At 57.3% G+C, this 20,791-nt stretch overlaps 1 protein-coding gene across 4 annotated transcripts in view; it reads right to left on the bottom strand.

Moving 5' to 3' along the window:
- BRF1 (BRF1 general transcription factor IIIB subunit) overlaps positions 1–15,567 on the bottom strand; it is a 38,975-nt gene extending 23,408 nt beyond the window's left edge. For 2 of the 4 annotated variants that reach the window (XM_090265528.1, XM_090265529.1), the window contains exons 1-3: positions 15,047–15,564; positions 9,077–9,157; positions 797–970 (exon numbers count right to left, since the gene is read on the bottom strand). In XM_090265528.1, the coding sequence (XP_090121654.1) occupies positions 797–970; positions 9,077–9,157; positions 15,047–15,230 (439 nt within the window). In that variant the 5' untranslated portion in view covers positions 15,231–15,564. Of the gene's footprint in view, positions 1–796; positions 971–9,076; positions 9,158–15,046 lie in introns of all 4 variants that reach the window. The other 2 variants (XM_090265530.1, XM_090265533.1) reach the window with 2 other exon arrangements.
- Between the last annotated feature and the right edge of the window lie 5,224 nt (positions 15,568–20,791).

Here is a 20,791-nt window from a genome sequence, read left to right as displayed (position 1 = left end):
CACAGAGGGAGGAAGCAGTGGCTTGGGCAGCCCGAGACAGGAGGTGCCAGAGCCGCCAAGTCCGCGGTGCCATGACCCTCTCAGCCTGTAAGGAGCACCCACCACAGGTGGAGGGCAAGGCTCAGGGGTGCCAGGCCGCTCAGCAGGCCTGTGGAGGCAGGAAGACCCGGCACTGCTATGCGAATTCTGGGGAGACCCCTCTGCATGCCGGAATCCCCTGTGGGCACAGGCAGAAGGGAGGCCATCCTCTGATGAGCACAGGTGCCGCTGGAGGCCATGGGACGGGGGCAGGGCCCACCCAGGACAGGTGGTAGGGAAAAGGGCCTAAGTAAGCAGGAGAGCACAGTCCCTGCAGGGAGCCCAGAGGCAGCGGGCGGAAGCCTGGGCACGTGGGACAGCAGCAGCTGCACCCACGGCGTGCGCAGCAGTCAGCGCAGGAGAGCAAGACGCCGACGCGGTCCTCTCCAGAGAAGGCGGGGCTGGTGGGGCGGCAGTGAGGCCAGTGGGCCTCTGTGCGGCCAGCGCCCTGCACTGTGCACCGTGGACACCAGCCCGCCACAGGGAGACGACAAAGAGTGGTGGCGGCACGCCCACCGTGTCCTCTCTGGGGGCGAAGGGGGGACGCGACTGCTCAGTAAGCGACAGGTGACCAGAAAGCCTGACACCCATCCAGACGGTTAATCCTACAAGGGGTTCAACTACACACAGGGCACTGCAACTACGGCACCCCAACATCGAAGAGGAGGCCGACCAAGAGCCAAGCCGGGGTCCACCGAGGCCCCGACACAAAGGATACGCGGCGTGCCCTCCGTGCGGCACACAAGGTAGAGGCAGGCGGCGATCACGTGGGCCGTCTTCCGGCCGCGGGTCAGGTGCTTGCTCACCGCCATCTTGAAGAAGTTGAAGGCCGTGTCCAGGCAGTGCTGGTTCAGCTGCAGTTGGCTTCCCAGGTGGTGGATCTGGCGCCGCCCTAGGACACAGGGACAGTGGCCGCTGAGCCCGGGGCCCGAGCCCCCAGCCTCACATTCGGAACACGGCTCGCCCTCCCCGCTGCACAGTCCGCCCCTCCTTGTGTGGACCCCACTAACACCTGACGCACGGACGCGGGATGCAGACTGACTGACCTCCACACGCCCGTAGCGCCCTCACCACGTTTACACGGTGTCAGAGCCAGGCCCGGGGAGGAGCGGCAGCATGGCGCATGCGCCTCTCTGCAGTCCCCGAGTTTGAGGGGTTGGGAAGGGCTCCCCACACAAGGACCCCCCCCCCAATACAACCTCCGACTGCACGTGGGCCTGCGTGGGAACACCCTCAGCGCCCGTGCACTGCCCCAGCCAGGGCACAAGCAGCACAGGCGGCTTCAGGGAAAGGCAACCCACTACCCAACCCTTCCGAGCAAGCCCACCCCATCAACTGTGGGTCAGAAGGCAGCGGGGAGAGGGCAGTGCCGCCTGCCCGTGCGAGGCCCGGAGGCCCTGCAGGAACCCGAGGAAAGTGCAGAGTGAGGAGCCCCGCCTGCCACCACCGCGGCCCACCTCCCCTCCTGCCTGGCGGCATGGGTGCGCTGGGCGCACCGACCACCCCAGGCCTCTCCCCTGCACTCCAGTCCAGGCCAGGTAGGAAGCAGGGCCTCTGCTCAGCCCACAGGAAATGACAAACTGGTCCCCCTGCTTTGTCTGACAAGGACTGCGGCTGGGGAGGTGAGAGCTCTGGGGTGTCCTCCTCAGTCTTGTCTGCTGGCAGTGACGCGACAGTGACTCCTGCCCAAAGGTGGGCACCTGGAAGCAGCCCTGAGGAACTGGCTGGGCAGCTAGGGATGAACCTGACTACCTGCGGGACTCATAGCCAGCACCCCGATGGAGTGCCCCTACCCTGCCCCACCCCCACCCTGCAGCCCGACTGCCTCAAGCACCGTGAGGCTGCAGAGCCCCTGCAGCTCCCAGGCCTCTAGCCGGGCTGAACGGACAGAGGGTCGCGGTCCCTATTCCCCAGAGCTGAGGCCTGGGCGGAACCAAGACCCTGACCAACCAGACAGAAGGACAGCAGGGCCAGTCGCCACCTCCCCGTCAGGGCGACAGACAGACAGACACAGCCAGCCTGCCGCCCCTCCAGGTCCAGAGGTGACAGAGCAGCTAGCTGACAGGGGACCCACTAAGGCCGGCTGGCTGCCTGCCAGCCTGTGGCACACGTCTGGGAACTCGCATCTCCCAGGGCGGAAGAGCTGCTCCCGGAAGGCGTCCACTCAAGGCTGGGGATCATCCCCATACCCAGCCCCACAGGCCGGGGGTTCGGGGGCAGAGTGCAGGCTGTAACCCTCAGGCCTGAGGCGTGCGTCCCGTGGTTTGGTGCGTCCTGAGTATGCGAGAACCCTCGCAACACAGGGCGGTCATCGCCGAAAGGAGCCTGCCCCCTGCCATTCCTCCCGACCCTGAAGAAGTTTCTGATTCACGCACATTCAACGGGCACAACAGCCCACTGAATAAGCCACACGGCACAGGCACGAGCAGCTTTAATGCAGGAGGTGCTGTTAACGTGAGCATGGAGCACTGATTCCTCGGGCCTCCTCCCAGCACGGGCATGCTGGAGGCAGGTGGCTGTGAGGAGCTGTAAACACAGGGCCCACCTCCCACTGTGGACCACGTGGCCAAGGGCAGAGAGCGGGGACCCAGTGCAGTGCCCAGGGAAAGGCAGGCCTCTGATCCACAGGGCGCCCAGAAACCCCCCGGCCAGAAGAACCCCACAGAGGCTGGGGCAGCGGCAACTCTGGGCACTCTAGCAGGGCGCACGTCCCCAGCACTGTGCTGGTGAGGATGCTGTGCGAGGACAGCCTCCCTGGAGGTGGACCCCGTCGATCTCCCGGTCTGAGTGGGGCTGGGCTGCGTGAGTGCTGCTGAAGGAGCAGAGTGCAGAAAAGGGGTGCAGGGACCTCGGGAGGAGCCTGGCAGGGACGCACACCCAACATGGGGCAAACAGGAGAGCGACCCACCCCTGGGACTTCTCTGAAACCCACAGCAGACTCAAATGAGGGGCCTTCCCAGGATGCCTCTCCAGGGCTCCTCAGGGAACCCGGCACTGAGGGCGAAGACGGGGAAGCTGAGGCCACAGCCGCGGTGGGCCCCGCTGCCCACTGGAGATGGTCGGAGCAGAGCAGCCGGGCAGCCACGTGCACCCACAGGGTGGTCGGCAGAGTGGCCACACTGGGCCGGGAGGTGTGATATCAGGCACAACGCTCTCTGCAGCCTAAGTCTAAAAGGAATTTAGGACCAACACTGGACACCCCACACAGCTAAAAGGAAAAAGAGCTGTCTCAACACCCGCCGTTACAGCTGGATCCATGTGGAGAGAAGGGGACAGTTTTAAATGCAAACGTCAGCACAAGGAAGTATGGAAAAGCGACTGACAGCTCCCACGAGGAAGCTGAGAAAGAACGCACCAGACTGACGTCAGAGGAAGGAGACAACCACACCACACGAGCCAGCGTCTATGCTGATAAACCCCAGGCCAGATCGGCTAAGCAACCAAGGCCAGGAGAGGAAGGACCTGAGCCAGCAGAGGGCCCGGGCGCACTGTGACCGCTTACCGAGCCGAGGGCGCAACGGACCCTGCCTGAGAGCGTGTCTTACAAAGGTGGACGGGGAGAAAGGAAAGCCTGAGCAGTCCCATCCCGCTGCTATTAAAAGCAGCCTTAGCAGAGAAACCTCTGTCCCCAAACTCTTCTCATAGAGGAAACACCGGGCGCAGACAGCCTCACTAGTCAGTCCTCACATGTCTAGGAACTGGTGAGCCGCATGCCGCCAGTCAGAGGCCAGCACAGGACGACACTGACAGGCCAGTATTTTCATGATCTTGGACCCAAAAGCCGTTAAACGAGATCTAAGTCCAACGCAGGGACCTGCGAGCCATGCGTGCCACCCTGTGGGGCTCACGGTCACATGATCAGTCAGGAGGACTCACCCTATTAACAAAACAAACAGAGGAACAGGCAGGAAGGAGCTGGTGACTGAACGCTAACATCACTTCTCCTAATGCAGATGCTGATGCAAGGATATGGGGACGTGGCACTGGGCAGATGGGGCACAGCCCAGATGTAAGGACGGGGCCAATGAAGTATGGTGCCCCTTCCCAAAGCATAAGCCCGAGCAGCAGTGGCCCACCGTGTCACCCACTGATTCAGGTCACCCAGCCACAGCTCCGCAGGTCTGCTTGTGGGACCCGACGGGCGAACTCTGAACCTGACCTGGGAAGGCACAGGCATGGAGGCCGTGTGCCCGGGGACCAGGACAGACTGGGTTCACGTGCCTGGTGACAAAGGGCCAGGGGACGCCCGAGGGAGGGTCGCCTCCTGAGGGCCATGCTGGCTGCATGTGACGGCCTCATTGAAACATGGGGACCTGGACCCACTGCAGACCACGTGTAAGAAATGGGTACAAGGGGATCACAAATCTAAACATGAAACAGAGCTGTCAAGCTCCTAGAGGAAAACACAGCTGAGTACCTTCAGACCTTGGAATACACAGAATTTTTTAAGAAGTATAATTTACTGATTATGATGTTACAGTTGTCCCAATTTTTCCCCCTTTGCTCCCCTCTGCCCAGTACCCCCCTTCCCTCCAGCAATCCCACCGCCCTTAGTTCATGTCCATGGGTTGTGCATATAAGCTCTTTGGCTTCACCCTTTCCTATATTATTCTTAACTTCCCCTGTCTATTTTGTACCAATCGATTATGCTTCTTAGTCCCTGCACCATTTCCCCATTTCTCCCCCTCCCCCTCCCAGCTGATAACCCTCCAAATGATCCCCACACCTATGATTCTGTTCCTATTCTGTTTGTTTGCTTAGTTGGGTTTTGTTTTAATTTGTTAGATTCAGTTGTTGATAGTTGTGAGTTTGTTGTCATTTTAATGTCCATGATTTTGATATTCTTTTTTTAAAATAAGTTCCTTTGACATTTCATATAATAAAGGCTTGGTGATGATAAATTCCTTTAGCTCTACCTTGTCTGGGAAGCACTTCATCTGCCCTTCCAGTCTAAACAATAGCTTTGCTGGATACTGTAATCTTGGTTGTAGGTCCTTACTTTCCATCTCATTGAATACTTCTTGCCTGCAAAGTTCCTTTTGAGAAATCAGCTGACAGTCTATAGTCACCCCTTTGTAGGTAACTCTGCTTTTCTCTTGCTGCTTTTAAGATTCTATCTTTATCTTGAACCCTTGGCATTTTAATGATGATGTGTCTTGGTGTGGTCCTCTTTGGGTCTAGCTTGTTTGGGACTCTCTGTGCTTCCTGGACTTGTATGTCTATTTCCTTTGCCAAATTAGGAAAGTTTTCCTTCATTATTTTTTCACATAAGCTTTCGATTTCTTGCTCTTCCTCTTCTCCTTCTGGCACCCCCATGATTTGGATGTTGGCATGTTTAAAGTTTCCCGGAGGTTCCTAAGCCTCTCCTGATTTTTTTCAATTCTTGTTTCCTCATTCTGTACTGGTTGACTGTTTTTTTTCTTCCTTATATTCAAATCATTGATTTGAACCCTGGTTTCCTTCCCTTCACAATTGGTTTTGTGTGGATTTTCCTTCGTTTCATTTAGCATAGCCTTCACTTCTTCCCTTATGCGTTTGCCATACTGAAGCATGTCTGTCAAGCCTGTGAGCATCGTTATCACCAGTGTTTTGAACTCTGCATCTGTTAGGTTGGCTATCTCCTCGTCGCTTAGTTCTCCCACTGGGACCTTGATTCATTCCCTCCTTTGGGCCATACTTCTCTGTCTTCTCATCTTGACAGGCTACTGTGTTTGTCTGCCTCTGTGTCTTAGCTAGAGCTGTCGCACCTGTCTGGGTGAGTATTCTTTATATTTTTGTTTGTTGGACTTCCATGCAGCTCGATTTTCTGGAACTCTGGCTATCTCTAGTTTTGAGGTAGTTGTGTTCTTTATTAGTTGTGGAAGGAGACGCAGTGTGTCAGTCTAGGCCTCCATCTTGGCCGGAAGTCGGAAGACACAGAATTTTTTAAACAGGTCACAAAATATCCTAAGCTTGAAAAACTGATAGTGGTACCTCATTAAGCTTAAAAACTCCAAAGACAATATTTAAAAGGTGAAAAGACAAGCAATCGACTGGGAGGATGATTCAAAACATGTGCACCCAACAAGGAATTTGAATCCAAACATGGAGTACCGGCAGATCAGCAAGAAAAAAGTCAGTTTAAAGAACTTGTGCAGGAGACGATACGCAGGCACTCACAGGAGGGGGCCCTCCCGATGGCTACATGGCAGGGCGACGGCGGTCACCCAGCCCGGGGCACCCGAGCGCCCACCACAAGGACGCTGGCCTGAGTGCCCCGGCTCTGTGGCTCCAGCGGGCGCATAAGGGCATGAACAAGACGGAAAAGCATCCCCCAAGACGACAACGCTCACCAGCCCACCACCACCCGCAAGGGACATGCTCAGGAGTCTACGCCAGCATCTGAGGCAGAGGGCACAGTGGCAGAGGCAGCAGGGGCTGTCTGGGCTCAAGGAGCGTGTCTGCCGACCTGTGGGCGAGGCCATAGCTCAGGAGCACGTCTCACAGCTCATGCTCAGTCAGCGCACTCATGACCTTACTGCACACACGCCACACCCAGAAAACAGCAAACAAACATCCCCCAGAAAGGCCCTGCCCGGGCAGCTCAGCTGGGCAGTGTCGTCCTGATGCGCCAAGGTTGGGGGTTCGATCCCCGGTCAGGGCACAGACAAGAACCAGCCAATGATGCATCGATGAGTGGAACAACAAAGTGATGTTTTACTTCCTCTCTCTCCCTTTCTCTCTCTAAAATAATTAAGTAAAAATTATTTTAAAAAGAAAATTTTGTCACCAGTTCGATTCCTGGGTTGCAGGCAGCATCCCTGGTTGGGGGCATGAGAGAGGCAACTGATCAACGTTTTGCTATCACATGGATGCTTCTCTCCTTCTCTTCCTTCTTCCCTTCCCCTCTCTCTGAAAATAAATAAATAAAATCTTTAAAAAAAAAAGATTTCTCTGAGAAATGTCTCCCAAACAGAAAGGGAGCATGGCATTTCAGAACCCCAAGGGTGGAGAGGAAACCCCCAAGGTTCCAATTAAGAAGAAAAAAAGTGACCAGAACTCAGACTGGGAGTGTCATGTGGTCTCTCCAAAAACAGGGATCCTGCAGAGGGTGACCTCCAACCACCACACAACCCGGCTCGGAATAAGGGAAGCGCCACCAACACCAGTGCACCCTGAGCTCTCAGGAAAAGGCCTAAGGGAGCCCTGAGGACGCGTTCCGATGTGAGCGTGGAGCCCATGTCTGCTGCCTGGCAGGCCTATCATGGGGGTCGCTCCGCCGCCCCATCCCCAGGGGCAGTGGGAAGGGGGGCAGGTCCTTGTGAGCCACAGAGAAGGTGCCCAGCGTGCAGGAGCAGAGCCAGGGCGGGGGGCACACGGATTCAGGAGGTGCTCTTTGGTGCCCTAATGTCCCTGAGAGCGTCCGCACAGCGACACCTGAAAGGCCCTGGCAGAAAGCCTCCCTGCCTGAGCTACCACAGCCAACCTCACGCTTCATGGCAAGACACTGGATGCTGTCCCCTGAAATCAGGGACAAGACCCTCCCCTCAACATGGCGCTGGAGGGCCAGGCAAGGTGGTTAAATAAAACACATTCAGTTTGGGAAGTGAAGTAAAAGCGCTATTTTCATACAAGTTTCTTTTTTAAAAAAAAGATTTTATTTATTTTCAGAGAGAGAGAAAGGGAAGGAAACAGAGAGGGAGAGAAACATCCATGTGTGGTTCCTCTTGTACCCCTCAACGGGGGACCTGGCCCACAACCCAGGCCTGCACGCTGACAGGGCATCAAACCGGTGACCTTTTGGTGTGCAGGCCGCGCCCAGTCCACTGAGCCACACCAGCCAGGGCGCACTATATATTTTCAGATGTCATGACCTTGTACGTAGAAAATCCTCAGGAATCCACTAAAAACTATGATAATAAGTGAGTGTGGCAGGGGTGGCAGCATAAGGTCAGTATGTGAACACCTGCCCCGTATCTATACACTGACAACAAACAGCTGAAAATGAAACGCAGACAGCAGTGCCAGCCCCGGCAAGTGGCCCCTCTGTTCAGAGCATCGTCCTGTAACCGAAAGGTTGCAGCTTTGATCTCTGGTTGGGGCCCGTATGGGAGGCAACTGATCCAAGTTTCTCTCTCACATTGATGTTTCTCTCTCTCCCTTCCTCTCTCTCTGAAATCAAGAAACATATGCTCAGGAGAGGAGAGACGCCCTGTGTTCTGGAGTCAGGAGGGGGCATCCTGTTGAGAGGACGATGCCCCCGAGTGAAGCTGATCTAGACCCGCACCAGCTCCCGCCCCACCCCAGTCAGAACCCCTGCTGCTGCTTTGCAGGAACTGACAAGCTGACCCTGAATCTCACAAGGGAATTCACAAGCCTCTGAACAGTCAACAGAGGAGTGTCAAGAATGAGGACCAGGGCTGGGAGTCTCTTGCTTCCTGGCCTCACACTTTCTACAAAGCCACAGCCAGCAAAGCAGAGCCTGCTGGGCAGACACGGTCTCTCAACACGCAGAGCTGGACATGCACATGCAAGGGCCGGGGGCTGAAGCGCACATCTGCGGTCCGGACTGGACGGGCCAGGTTTCTCAGCTGGGACTCGGAAAGCACAGCAACGAGGGATGACCAGGTAGGCCGGGTCCAGCAAGATCACCGGGGGGAGCAGCATCAGCAAAGCGCAGGCCCCGGAAGGGCAGGCACGTCCCACAAGTCGTGCAGCCAATGCAAGGCTTGGGTCTGACGCGTGTGAAGAACTCTCACGGCCCAACAAGGAGACGACCAGCACCGCGGGGAACACAGGCCCAGGACAAGAGCCACAGGCGCCAGCGTGGTGTGGTGCAGCTGCGCCGGGCCTCTGCCTGCCTTGACCGAGACAGCGCAGCTGCACAGTGGCCCTGGCGCAGGCTGCAGGAGGCCTGGGAGGGGCCCTGCTGCCCTCGAAACAACCGCCCCTGGAAGCGAGGCTGCGTCCACCCTCACCCCACACCCACCCTCGCCCAGCACCTCACGGCAGGAAATACCATTCTGCAGGGTCTGCGCTCTCGACTCCTTTCCCAGGTTCACGTGGAAGCCGCCACCCAGGTTTGGGGTTTTGCCAGCACCTAGAAACACAAATCAGACCCATTAGCCCAAACAAGGCGAGCAGCCCTGCACAGATCTGCACCGCCAGCCCATGGGTGCTTCTGGACCCAGACCCTGGCGGGGTCAGCACCCTGCCCTCTAGTGGAGGCAGCATCAGCCTCCTGAGGCGGGACACCCGGAGCCTCCTCGCGCTTCCTCTGGTCTCAGCAGCCACAGGGCCAGCCCACCCTGTGGGGGAGGAGCGCCACCTCCTGGTAGTGGCTGCACGGAGCCGGAGCCCTCCACCAGCTGCAGGTGGCAGTGCCTGGAGGTGAGTTTGCGGCACCAGCAGGCCACCACAGACCCGGGATCTTCAAGGGCAAACAGGGCCAGCTGTGCGCCCTCCCTCGTGCGCACCTTTGAGCTCTGCCAGCTGAGGTCAGGGCTGGCATCTCCCATCCACTCCTGATGATGCTAGCTTTGCTAAGCTTTACACTTTTTGTATTGGAAATCTTTCAGACAAAGGCCACAATCACTCAGTCACCTGACCAGGACAGCCACACCTTGGCCTATTTGTTTCCAGCACCCCCAACTTTAATTTTAGAAAGAAGAATCGTCCTACTGTTCTAATTAAATGGGTGTGTGCTGTTGGTAAATGACAATAACATTGCACTAGAAAAAGGACAGTGGAATGGCATAACCCCCTGGAACCCCACCTTCCAGGAACCAGGCCACAGAATGGCCTCCCTCCCAGCCACTCCTGCTTACACACAGGTCATGTGCTGAGATGTGACGTGGATTTGGGGGGGGGGGAGGTGTCCAGTGGTAGGTTAAATGCAATCTCCTCGTTCCTCCGTCTGCTCCAACCTGGCTCCCACCACCACAGCCACAAAGCGCGAAGAGGTGACGCCACCCTAAGCTCCCGACCGTGCCACCTCTGCCCTCCCTCTCCCCCCTCCATCCCTCTCCCTAGCACCCTCCTCCCCCACTGACCCCTCCTTGAACTTCTGGGACCTGTTTCCTGTTTCTGTGTGTCTGTCCCTGTTTTCTCCGTTGCCCCGTCACCCTTCCTGGGCCTGCTCTGGTTCTACCTGCTCTGGGAGCCGGCTCCTAAGTCCTGCGCCCCCTGCACACACATGTGCAGTCACACGCAGCACACAGGTGTGCAGACAGGTGTGCGGACAGGCGTGCACACACACTCCTGCCCGCCACATGGCCTCCGTGCATCACGTGCTCCCATCCCCTTGCAGACTAAGTTCCCGTGGCAAGGACAGTGACAGTGCCTCACCGGGTCCAGCTGGGGGTGCAGGGCCTGCTCGCTAAATTGACCGGTACCTTGTGTTAGACAAACACACGCACTGGGGATTTGGTTACAGCAGACTGAGTCCGGAAAGCACTCGAGGGCCAGGACGCAGAATTATCTCTGCCCAAACGTGATATTCTTGCCCTTCAGGTGCTGTTCACACTATCCCCTCTACTTCGGAATATTTCATAGTTTTCTGTATAACAAGATCCTATGACCAAAAATTACAGGCTGGAACTAACAAGCAAAAGGCACAGGTTTTGGTGCAGCCAGGCCAAGACCGCCCCCTTGTGGGCAGCAGGGGAGGGACCAGCAACTCCACTGGGATCCTGGCGGTGGGTGCGCTGAGTGCTGGGGGCACACACCCCACCCAAGATGGAAAGAGACAGGCAGGGCCCAGAGGCCTCAGTGCCCCAGAAAGACTCGCACACACTCCGGGGAGGACTTCAGGGGCGCCGCAGCCAAAGACACTGCACAGGGCGACGCTGAGTCCCAGCTCGGAGGACACAGCCCAGACACAGCCCCTTGCCACTGAGGAGTAGCTAAGCCACTGAAGCATGTCTGCAGGGTTAAAATTCTGGCGGTGGAAGCCCTGGCATGGCAGCTGTGGGAGCAAACATCCCGCCCTCACCCATGGGCCTCCAGACAGACTTCAGCCAGGAGCCCAATAGGACGGAGGCCACAGGACAGATGCACAACCTCCCACACTCTGGGAACACCAGGCCCTGCTCTGACCCTAGTCACCAGGCTAGCTGTGCCCGGAGAGGCCCCTACAGGTGGGGGCCCGTGCCTGGAGGACCTTCCCCAGCAGGTGCGAGCAGTCCCCTTGCTGGGGCACCCCCATCCAAGGGAAGGAGCCCTTTCTCATCCAATCATGGGGGCACCCATCACAAGTGTGTGGAAGTGCTTCATCACTCCTGAGACCTCCCGCCCTCAGATACACTGTGGCTGGGCACACCATGGCAGACGCTCACTGGAGAGGCGGGTCCCCAGGAAGCAAGCCTCCGTGCTGGGTGGGGCTCCCCCTGCCCCCAGGGGTGTCACCAACCACAGAGGGAGCACAGGTGAAGGGCTGCTGCCCTGAGGCCCTCAGCTTGCCAGCCAGCAGGCTGCCCCTCCCTCACAGCCTGCAGGGAAGCCCTCCCCCGCTGACCCACACAGGGCATGCCCCTCCCAGCCACTCAGCCCCACCCCTCCTATTCTGGCCTCGCTGGGCACACGGTCTTCAGCACCCACCCCTCTCCGCCCACTGCCTTTCCCTCAGCTGTCCACCCCTCACCAGATGAAGGACTCGGTCTGGGTGCCCCCAGCACCACCCTCACCACCACCCTCACCAAGGCGCTGTCTGTGCGTCCAGCACGGACTCACCCTTGCTGGTCGGGGAACCTCTTCCAGGGGCCACGGGGTGATGGGGAAGGGAGGAGGCCGGGCTGGGAGAACCCTACCTGGCGGACAGAGGAGCTGCTGCAAGGCAGGTAACGTCCCTCCCCTCTGTGTCCAGGCACCGGCTCCCTGGGTCCCCAGGGGACTGAGAACCCAGGACCCCTGCCACACTCACCTGAGAGAGAGCCCACAGGGCAGAGCCAGCCCGAGCTGGAGAGGCAGCCCCACGCCGCCTTTCAATCACACCAGCAAACAGTGTCCACCCCGAGCCTGTGCTCACATGGCTGTGGGACCGACGTTGCTGCGCAAGGGCGAGGGCTCCCTGGGAATGCACCCCTGGGTGCCAGCCTCCGGTCTGCCCAGTGTGGACAGGCACCAGCTCGGGTCGCAGGGTACACTCAGCACAGGGCTCGTTCTCACTGGGGCTGTTACCCTCATCCCAACAGGCATCCATGTCCTGCCTGACCTGTGGGAAGAGTCTGGCCATATGTGACAAGCCACAGGGAGTGCTGGACTCATTTCCGCAGCCCCAGGAGACGACCCTGGGAGCCATCCAGGAAGAGGGCAAAGACATGCGGGGAGGAGGAGAGAAGAGAAAAATCAACGCAACCCAAAGCCTGTGCTTTGAAAAGAGCAATGAAGTTGATAAACTCGTAGCAGAAGAGACAAAGGAAAGAAGATAGAACACAGATGACAGCAGCATCTGCGCGGAGAAAGGGCTGTCGCTGCAGCCCCAGCAGGACAGAAGGAGAACAGTGCCAGCACCTCCACCTGCGGAGACGCAGCAACTCGGATCGACGGGACCAAATCTCCAAACGACAAACTCACCCAGGCGGCAGAGGTGGCTAAACGTAACTACACCTACAACTCAGAAAAAACAGACTCTGTAGTTAAAACCCTTCTGACCAAGAAACCTCCAGGCCCAGGTGGCTACCCTGTGCACTCTACCAGACAGTCAAGGAACAAAGAACACCGATTCCACACGACCTGCCAGAAAACAGAAGAGCAGGAGCATTTCACAAGCCCTCCCAGGAGGCGCACAGCCTTGACATCATCAGAACCTAAGGCGTTCCAAGGAAACTACAGGCCAATATCCGTATGAACATCAACATAGTCGTCCTCAACAAAATACTGGCCACTCGAATCCAGCTGCACATTCATGCCCCGGGAACGCGAGGCAGGTCAGCCGCACCGACACACTAAAGAGGAAGAACTTACAACTTTATCAGATGACACAGAAAAAGCAACACCCACTCACAATCAACCCTCAGCAAACTGGGAGTAGAAGGGAACGTCCCCAACTCGAAAGATAAGCGACAGGCACCAAAGCCCCAGCTGACAGGAGGCTGAGTGGGGAGCGAAGCTGCCAGATGAGAAGAGGGCACACAGTCGGCCCTACGGCCCCAAGGGGAACAGAAGGAAGAAATCAAACCGCCCCTACTTGTAGACTATGTGACTGTCCACATAGAAGACCCCAAGGAATCTATAAAAAAGCCTACAATAAGTTCAGTGTGTCAACAACAGAAATCAACCATATCTCTATCCACTGGCAATGAAAAAACTTGAAATGAAAAAGAAATTTTAAAGATTTTATTTACTTTTAGAGAGAGGGGAAAGGAGGGAGAAAGAGAGGGAGGGCAACATCAGTGTGTGGTTGCCTCCAACTAGGGACCTGTCCCGCAACCCAGGCCTGCGCCCTGACCGGGAATTGAACCGGTGACCCTTTGGTTCTCAGGCCGCTACACAGTCCACTGAGCCACGCCAGCCAGGGCTGAAATGAAGTTTATAAAAATATCATTTAAAGAGCTCTGCGTGGACCTTAGACACATACCTAAGGAATGCTCAGGAGCTCCATGCTGAAAGCTACAAACGCCGACGAGGCAGCAGAGGAGACCTAACCATGTCCACAGACTGGAAGAAACAGCACAGGAAAAACACCAAACCGCCAAAAAGGCAGAGGCAAGTCCAGAAAGGCCAGTCCCACAGCAAAGGGTGCTGGGACTGGCCGTCCTCCTACAGAAATGAGCTTCCACCTGCACATCATGCCCGGTGTAAAGTAAACTCTAAGTGGTCCGAGTGTCCCTGGCTGGGTGGCTCAGTGGGTGTCTGTCCCCCAAGAGCAAAGGTTGCAGGTTCATCCCCATCAGGGCGCACACAGGAGTCAACCAAGAAATGCACCCGTGAGTGGAACAACAAATTGATGTCTCTCTCTCTCTCTTCCTCAAATCAATAAATAAAAATGAATTTTTCAATGGTCATAGATCCAAGTGCAAAACATAGAAGAATAAAAGTTTTAGAAGGAAAGCTCGGTAACGTGGGGCCGGGATGTGCACAAAAAGTACAAGGTATGAAAGAAAAAAAAAACGATCCACGGGACTGCATCCAAATGTAAAACTTTCCGTCAAAAGGTGAGATTTCTCTTCCAACCGCGGAGCCAACAAAGGAGGTGTCACTAGACCGTGGCAAGGCCGCTCAACACTCAACAGCCGCAGAACCAACACTGCACACAGCGCCCGAGCGGAGGACGCGGGCAGCCGCTGGGCAGGGGCTGCGGGGCTGCTCAGCACCACGGCACGGGGGAAACGCGGCCCCACGGCCCGCCACCGTGCGCCCCCATCACGGAGCTGGGAGCGCGGGCGCCTAGAGCAGGGGCGGCTGCCCCGTGACCCCGCGGCCCCGAGACCTCACCGCGGAACCACCCGAAGAAGAGGGAACGTCCACCCACACAGGGACCCGCGCACGACGCGGTCCGCAGCCCTGTTCGCGACACCCGAACTGGCGACCGTCCGAAGTGTCCTCGGACTCTCGGTGGCCCGGTCCGCGCGGACGCTGCCCAGCCGCACACCCAGCGCTGGCGGCGCCACCTGCTGGGCGAACCACCGAGGCACTGGCGGGGACACACGCCGTCCCCGAGGTGGCGGACGCTCCGGCCCGCGTCCCGGACTCCGCTCCGCGGCACCGCTGGGGCGGGGCCGGCGGCAGGAGGGCGACTGCACAGCGGCCCTCGCGGCGGGTCCCCGAAGCCGAACGTGCACCAGTCCCACCACGTAACCCGGAGGCCACCGTGGCCGCGCGGTGGTCCCGGGGATGGACGGGTCGCGATCTCCGGTCCCTGCCCCGGCCCGCAGCCGCTGCACGTCGCCATCCCCCGGTAGGAAATTCCGTTACGACCTCGAGGTCGAGTGCGCAGAGCTCGCGGCTCCCCCGGCACCGGCCGCAGCCCCATCCCCGGTCCGGGACGCACCGTCCAGCGACACGAACTGGCCCACGGCCGACGAGCCGCCGCCGCTACTCTCCACGAACTGCACCTCGGACACGATAATATTGTCCTCGAGCACCGAGCCGCAGCCGGTGCACACGGCGTCGCCGCGCGCCGCATCCAGCTCGATGTCCGTGCCGCCGCAGCCGCGGCACACGCGGCCCGTCATGTCGGCGGCTCCGCGGGCCAGGCCCGCCGCTCCGGTAGCTCTGCCCGCCGCGCCGCCTGCCCCGCCGCCGCACCCGCGCCCGGACTCTCGCGAGGCCTCGCCGCCGCCGCCGCTGCGCCCGCCGATTCGCAGCGGCAGATTCGCCGCACCGCCAGCCACGTCTGCGCCTGCGGGATGGAGACAGGCACCGGGGCCAAAGCGGAGACGCGACGACTCGAACCCGCGAGCTCCGAGCACCGGCAGGACAACAGAAGGCCGGCACCACGAACCGGTAGGCCTCACGGGCCGCGCGAGAGCTTCTGAACGAGGGGCGGGGCTTGCGGGGCTGACCCGGAGTAGGAGTGAGGCCTGTGTCTGGATTGGGAGCTGTGGGCGGGGGCGGGGTGGAGCCGGAGTGATGGGCGTGGCCTGAGGAGCTTGAAGCGGTGAGCGCGGCCTGTGACTGGTCCAGGAGCTGTGGACGGAGTCGGGAGGCGGGGCCAAGCTGGTGGGCGGGGGCCCGTGGAGCCTAAAGCGGCAAGCGCGACCTGTCACTGGTCCGGGAGCTGTCGCCGGAGTCCGGAGGCGGGTGTCAGACTGGTGGGCGTGGCATGAGGAGCGTGGAGCGGTGAGCGCGGCCTGTGACTGGCCCGGGATCTGGGGGCGGGGCCCAGGGCGGGGTTGAGAAGCGGTTCACTTGGACTGGTGCAAAGCGAAGACTCCCAGACCTCGCACCCTCCCTCGGCGGTAACGGCTGAGCCCCCCGGCTCTTCCCGACGCCCAGACCTGTTCCTATCGTGCCTTGGCATCTCCATGCGCCCCCGCTTCCGTTGTTCCCACGGGACTCCCACCGCCCGTGACAGTCACATTTTTTTTAAGTAGTAGAGACGCGGGCAGGAGTCAGGTCGGCCTAGCATCCTTAGTCTTCTTTGTTTTTTTAAACATATGTATTGATTTTAGAGAGAAACGAAGGGAGGAAGGAAGAGGGAGAGAAACTGATTTCTCGTTGCACTCATTGGCCACGACTGGGAATCAAACCAGCGGCCTTAGCCGACGGGCGAGCTCTAACCGGCTGAGCTGCTCTGATCATCACACTTGTGTCCCGCCCCCCGACCACGCGTGCCAGTCACAGACGCCCCAGCTCCCATGAGGCCCCCGGGAGCGACCCTTAAAAGAAATGTGCAAGAGTCCGTTTTTGACAGGAGCGCAAACTAAATCAGAAAATGGCAAAGTTGTAAATACATAAATTCTCCACAGTTCAGTTGTAGCCGGTTTAATCCCCATCACGTGACGATGAGATTTCCAGAACACTTGATGAGCTGACCCTAAAGTCGCCTGGAAGAGATACTCTACCACAGTCAAGAACATTCTAAAAGAAAGCAGGAAACTCAAGGAGCGCACCGGGCCGGGGCAGCACCCCCACAGCGACGCGGGCCGCTCGGAGGCGGATTCGGCCTCTGCAGGGCGTCTGGGGGAGCAGAGAGGCCGTTCTGCCCCCCATCCCGGGGGAGAAAAGTGGGTGGTCGACTCTGTTGGCCCTGAGGGGAGCGCCGGGGAGCCACACTGGAGACGGGGCGCCGAAAGAGGGAGCCCGCCCTTGCGGCCCTGGCTAGGGGAGCAACAGAAAGCCACAGTGCCAGGAGGGGCCCCTGAGGCGGGGACGATGGGAGAGGGGTGCTCCGCTTGACCAGCATCCGGAGTGTGCGGCGGTCAAGCTCCCCGGCTGCCTCCGCAGGTGGGGGCGCTGGTGGGAGCGGCGGGGCGACCCGGGATGGGGCAGGACGGGCGTGCACTGCCAGTGCCGGGTGTGCAACCGGAGGCTGGCAGTCCCTGTCTTGAGCACTTTAAGGACCTCATTCCACTGTCTCTTGCTTCCATCATTTCTGTCCAAAAAGTACTTTGTATCTTTTTGTTGCACTTTGAAGATAATGTACCATTTTTTCCTGGATGTCTTTAAAACTTTTATTTTCAGCAGTTTGGCCAAGATGTTCCTAGGTGATTTTCTTTTATTGGGTTGACCAAAAAGTCCGTTACACTTTTAAAAATAAAAGACACATCTTTCATTTTCATCAATAAGTTTATTGATTTGGGTATCTTGAGTATGTGGGCTCTCTCCCGCTATCGGCTTCTCATGGGGAGAGGCCAGGGGGGCTGCTAAACACCTTCCAATGGGTAAGATGCCCCACAGCAAAGAACTGTTTGGCCAAATCGATAGTACAGAGAAACGTCACAAACCACTTCTGACACATTCAGTGAGTCACAGCACCTTCTCCATACATGGCAGGAATCTTTTTTTTTTTTTTTTTTTGCGTTTCAGTTGCGTTTTTACCTTTCCTGAAACAATACAGCATACTGTACCTAAAATGTTGCATACCTCCTTCCAGCTTCAATATTAAAATGGCTGCACAAAAATTCACCAATTCTGATAAGTTTTTAAAAATGCACGCTGATATAACAGCTGCCACAATACACTCTAACAATTGTTTCGAATGAAGTTAAAGACGGCTAAGCCGTACTAGAGCCACCCTACGGAAAAAACTAAACGAACTTTTTGGCCAGCCCAACACTTAAGCTAATTAAATTCCCCTGTGGCTTCTGCACAGCTGTCTCCCGCCCTGTTCTCTGGGATTTCAAGTGCGCCTGTATTTGGTTGTTACCGCATCCCAAACGGCCGCGTCCTCTATATTTTTTCTTCTTTTTCCCTCTGAGCCTCCACCTGGGTGTTTTCTGCCTGCTGCTCGCAGTTTCTCTGGTCCTCTCTGCCTGTGTCATCGGCTTTCAAACCCTCTTTTCCAGTATTCTTTCACATGTTTTGCATTTATGTTCTGGAACATACCTATTGCATTTTAGAGGCTCTTTCCAGTAATGGCACAACCGGGTGCCCCATGGAGTTACATGTACTGTTTATTCCCCATTTACATGATCCTGTTTCCTGGCACCCCTGGGAACCTTGGCTGAATGTGACCATGGTGAGGAAAACAGGGAGGCTCTGGAGGCGTCATATTCTTCAGAGAGAACTTATTTCCTTCTGTCAATGGAACAGGGTGGGCTCACTCCTGGTCACAGCCAGGTGGCCGGATGTCAGCTGCTTCGGGCTTGGCAGGGCACTGTCTTCTCCCCTAGAGGGCCTTGCCTTTCAGGTCCCAAACAGAAAGTCTGGTTGTCACCAGGGTCCCTCCCAGGCAAGCCTTGAACTCCATCTTTTGTGACCCTTCTGATACCTCTGCCTGGCCTTTATTATTTTTTTTTCCTTGCCTTTTATTGGGGTCTTTTAAATTTTCTCCTAACAATAATTTTGTGGTTTTGTTTGAACAACTTTATAGAGGCTGGACACATGATAACTGCACCGATTAAAACCTGTAATTTGTGAGTTTCCCTTTTGAATCCTTCTCAGACCCTAAGGTTATCTGATAAGTTTAATGAGTATTTACATCCATGAAACCATCACCACCCAAAGGCAGGCCCAGAATGTTTCTCCTGTCCCTCTCACACTCTTGTGCCTGACGTTGGTCATTTTTGTCTTCTGTCTTTTCTTTTTTCTGATCAGCCTAGAGATTTATCAGTTTTCCTGACCTTCTCAAAGAACCATATTTGGTTTACTGATTTTCTTGATTGTTTTTCTGTTTTTCTAGTTCACTGATTTCTACTCTGACTTTACCCTATTTTTCCTTCTGCCCCCAGGATAACCAGAAACCATTTCTCTGTTCATCTGGATGGCGCGGAGCTTGAACAGTGGCTCCTGGTGCTGCGGCCGCTGGTGTCTGCCATTGCCACTTACACGTGAGCATCTTCTGCCGCCTTCTGTGTCAGGGGCTTGCTGTTTTCTTTACTTTCCAACACCTAACTCAGGCACTGGCTCATTGTGACACTATTTCCCGGGAAGAAACACAAAGGAGTATTAAATTAAATGCAAAGGTGCCCCTGTTCTCAGGGCTCACCAAGGCCTGGTAAGCGCGGCTGCTCTCCCCTGTGCTGGCAACACCCAGCTGGGTACCAGCCATCATGGTCTGTGCTCCCCGGGGTGCGTGTGCGTGGCTCACCCACCTGTCTTATGTTGCTAGATACGCCTTTCCCTACATTTTGCTACTGGAAATGTCACACACACACCTTTTCCCACACGCCTGTTGACGTTGCTAATTTCACCTGCAGGATCTGAGGCCCAGCAGAGGGCTGCCCCGGGTCCCAGCCCTCGAGGAGCCGCACCTGAGCCTCACCTGCGCTGGGCATGTGCAGGGCGCATGCCAGCCGTGAGGTCTGCAGTCAGTCTGTATTAGTCTGTGTCAGTGATTTTCGGCCCGTGTGCCGTAGGAATGTTTAAAACACGTCCAGGCGCATGGACAGCCTGGCTCTCCCCGTGGTTTCCTTGACTCAGGGAGTTTTCTCGAGCCCGGAGGACCTTCTTCCATTTCTGGTGCTTTTCATTTTTTACTGTGTCATCCATCTGGGGTTCTTGTTGGTATTTTGTGCCCAGGAGGCTCAGACTTGGCTTCCTGCAATCGGGCTTGAGGCGGGGCCACGCCCCCACACCCATTCTGGGCTACTGACCCCTCCTTACATTCTGGCAGGGACACTGTGTGACTGAGTTCATGGCCATCTTGTGAGACACTGGAATACCGGTTAGGATAATGCCCTTCTCCTGTGGTGACAGTGATAATGACACCGCTGACTTCACATGTGCTTCCGGGCACCAGCTCCAACAGGCTGTGCGGCCGTCACCACGGCTGACCTCAGGACCAGCCAGGTGAGAGGCCCTGCGGTCACCATGTCACCAGTGAGAGGACTCAGGGCGGCATCTCAGGTGGTCACCTGTGGACCCTTCCAGCTGACCTGTAGCATCAGCCTCCCGAGCTCCTGGCAGCGGTCAGGCCTCTCCCGAGAGCCCCCGGCAGGACGAACACGTGGAAGGGCCTTCGGTTCAGGAAATTCCTCTCGTGACTGGAGGCTGAGAGGCCCCACGATCCGCCCCCTTCCAGCTGGAGGCCAGGGGGCCTGGTGCATGATTCCATCTGAGTCTGAAGGTCTGAGAACTGGGAGCCGAGGGCTTGGGCCCCAGTGCGGGGGCAGAAGACAAGATGAGATGTCCCAGCTCAACAGGGAGACGGGGAAAGGGGATCATTCCTCCACCCCTTTGTTCCCTTCGGGCCTTTGACTAATTGAATAAGGCCCACCACATGGGGGGTGGGGTGGGCAGTCTGCTTTACTGAGCCCAGCAACGCCAGTGCTGACCCACCGGGGCGGGGGTGGGGGGACCACCTTCACAGACACACGCAGAAACATGGCTAAGCCACTGTCTGACCCAAACTTAGGACAACCTGGTGGTAGACCTGGTGACCAGACAGAAGCCGCTGCCTGTGCAGACCCAGAGTCTGGGGTGGCAGAGCATAGGGGTGCCCGCCTAGCTCTGCGGGCTCCCAGCCCATGTGACATCACCTGGGGCCTTGAAGAGCAGAATCCAGCTCTGGTGGGGATTGGAAGTTGTGCAATTGGATGCAACTGTACCTCTGGGAGGGGCTCAGGGCCAGAGAGAGGGAGGGTGCTGTCCCCAGAGGCTGACTTGAAATGAACAACAATGCTGCCCTCCA

The sequence above is a fragment of the Furipterus horrens genome, unplaced genomic scaffold (assembly GCF_987537825.1).
Source record: "Furipterus horrens unplaced genomic scaffold, mFurHor1.1.pri manual_scaffold_21, whole genome shotgun sequence".
Classification (NCBI taxonomy): Eukaryota; Metazoa; Chordata; class Mammalia; order Chiroptera; family Furipteridae; genus Furipterus; species Furipterus horrens.
This window is presented reverse-complemented; position numbering and strand designations above follow the sequence as displayed.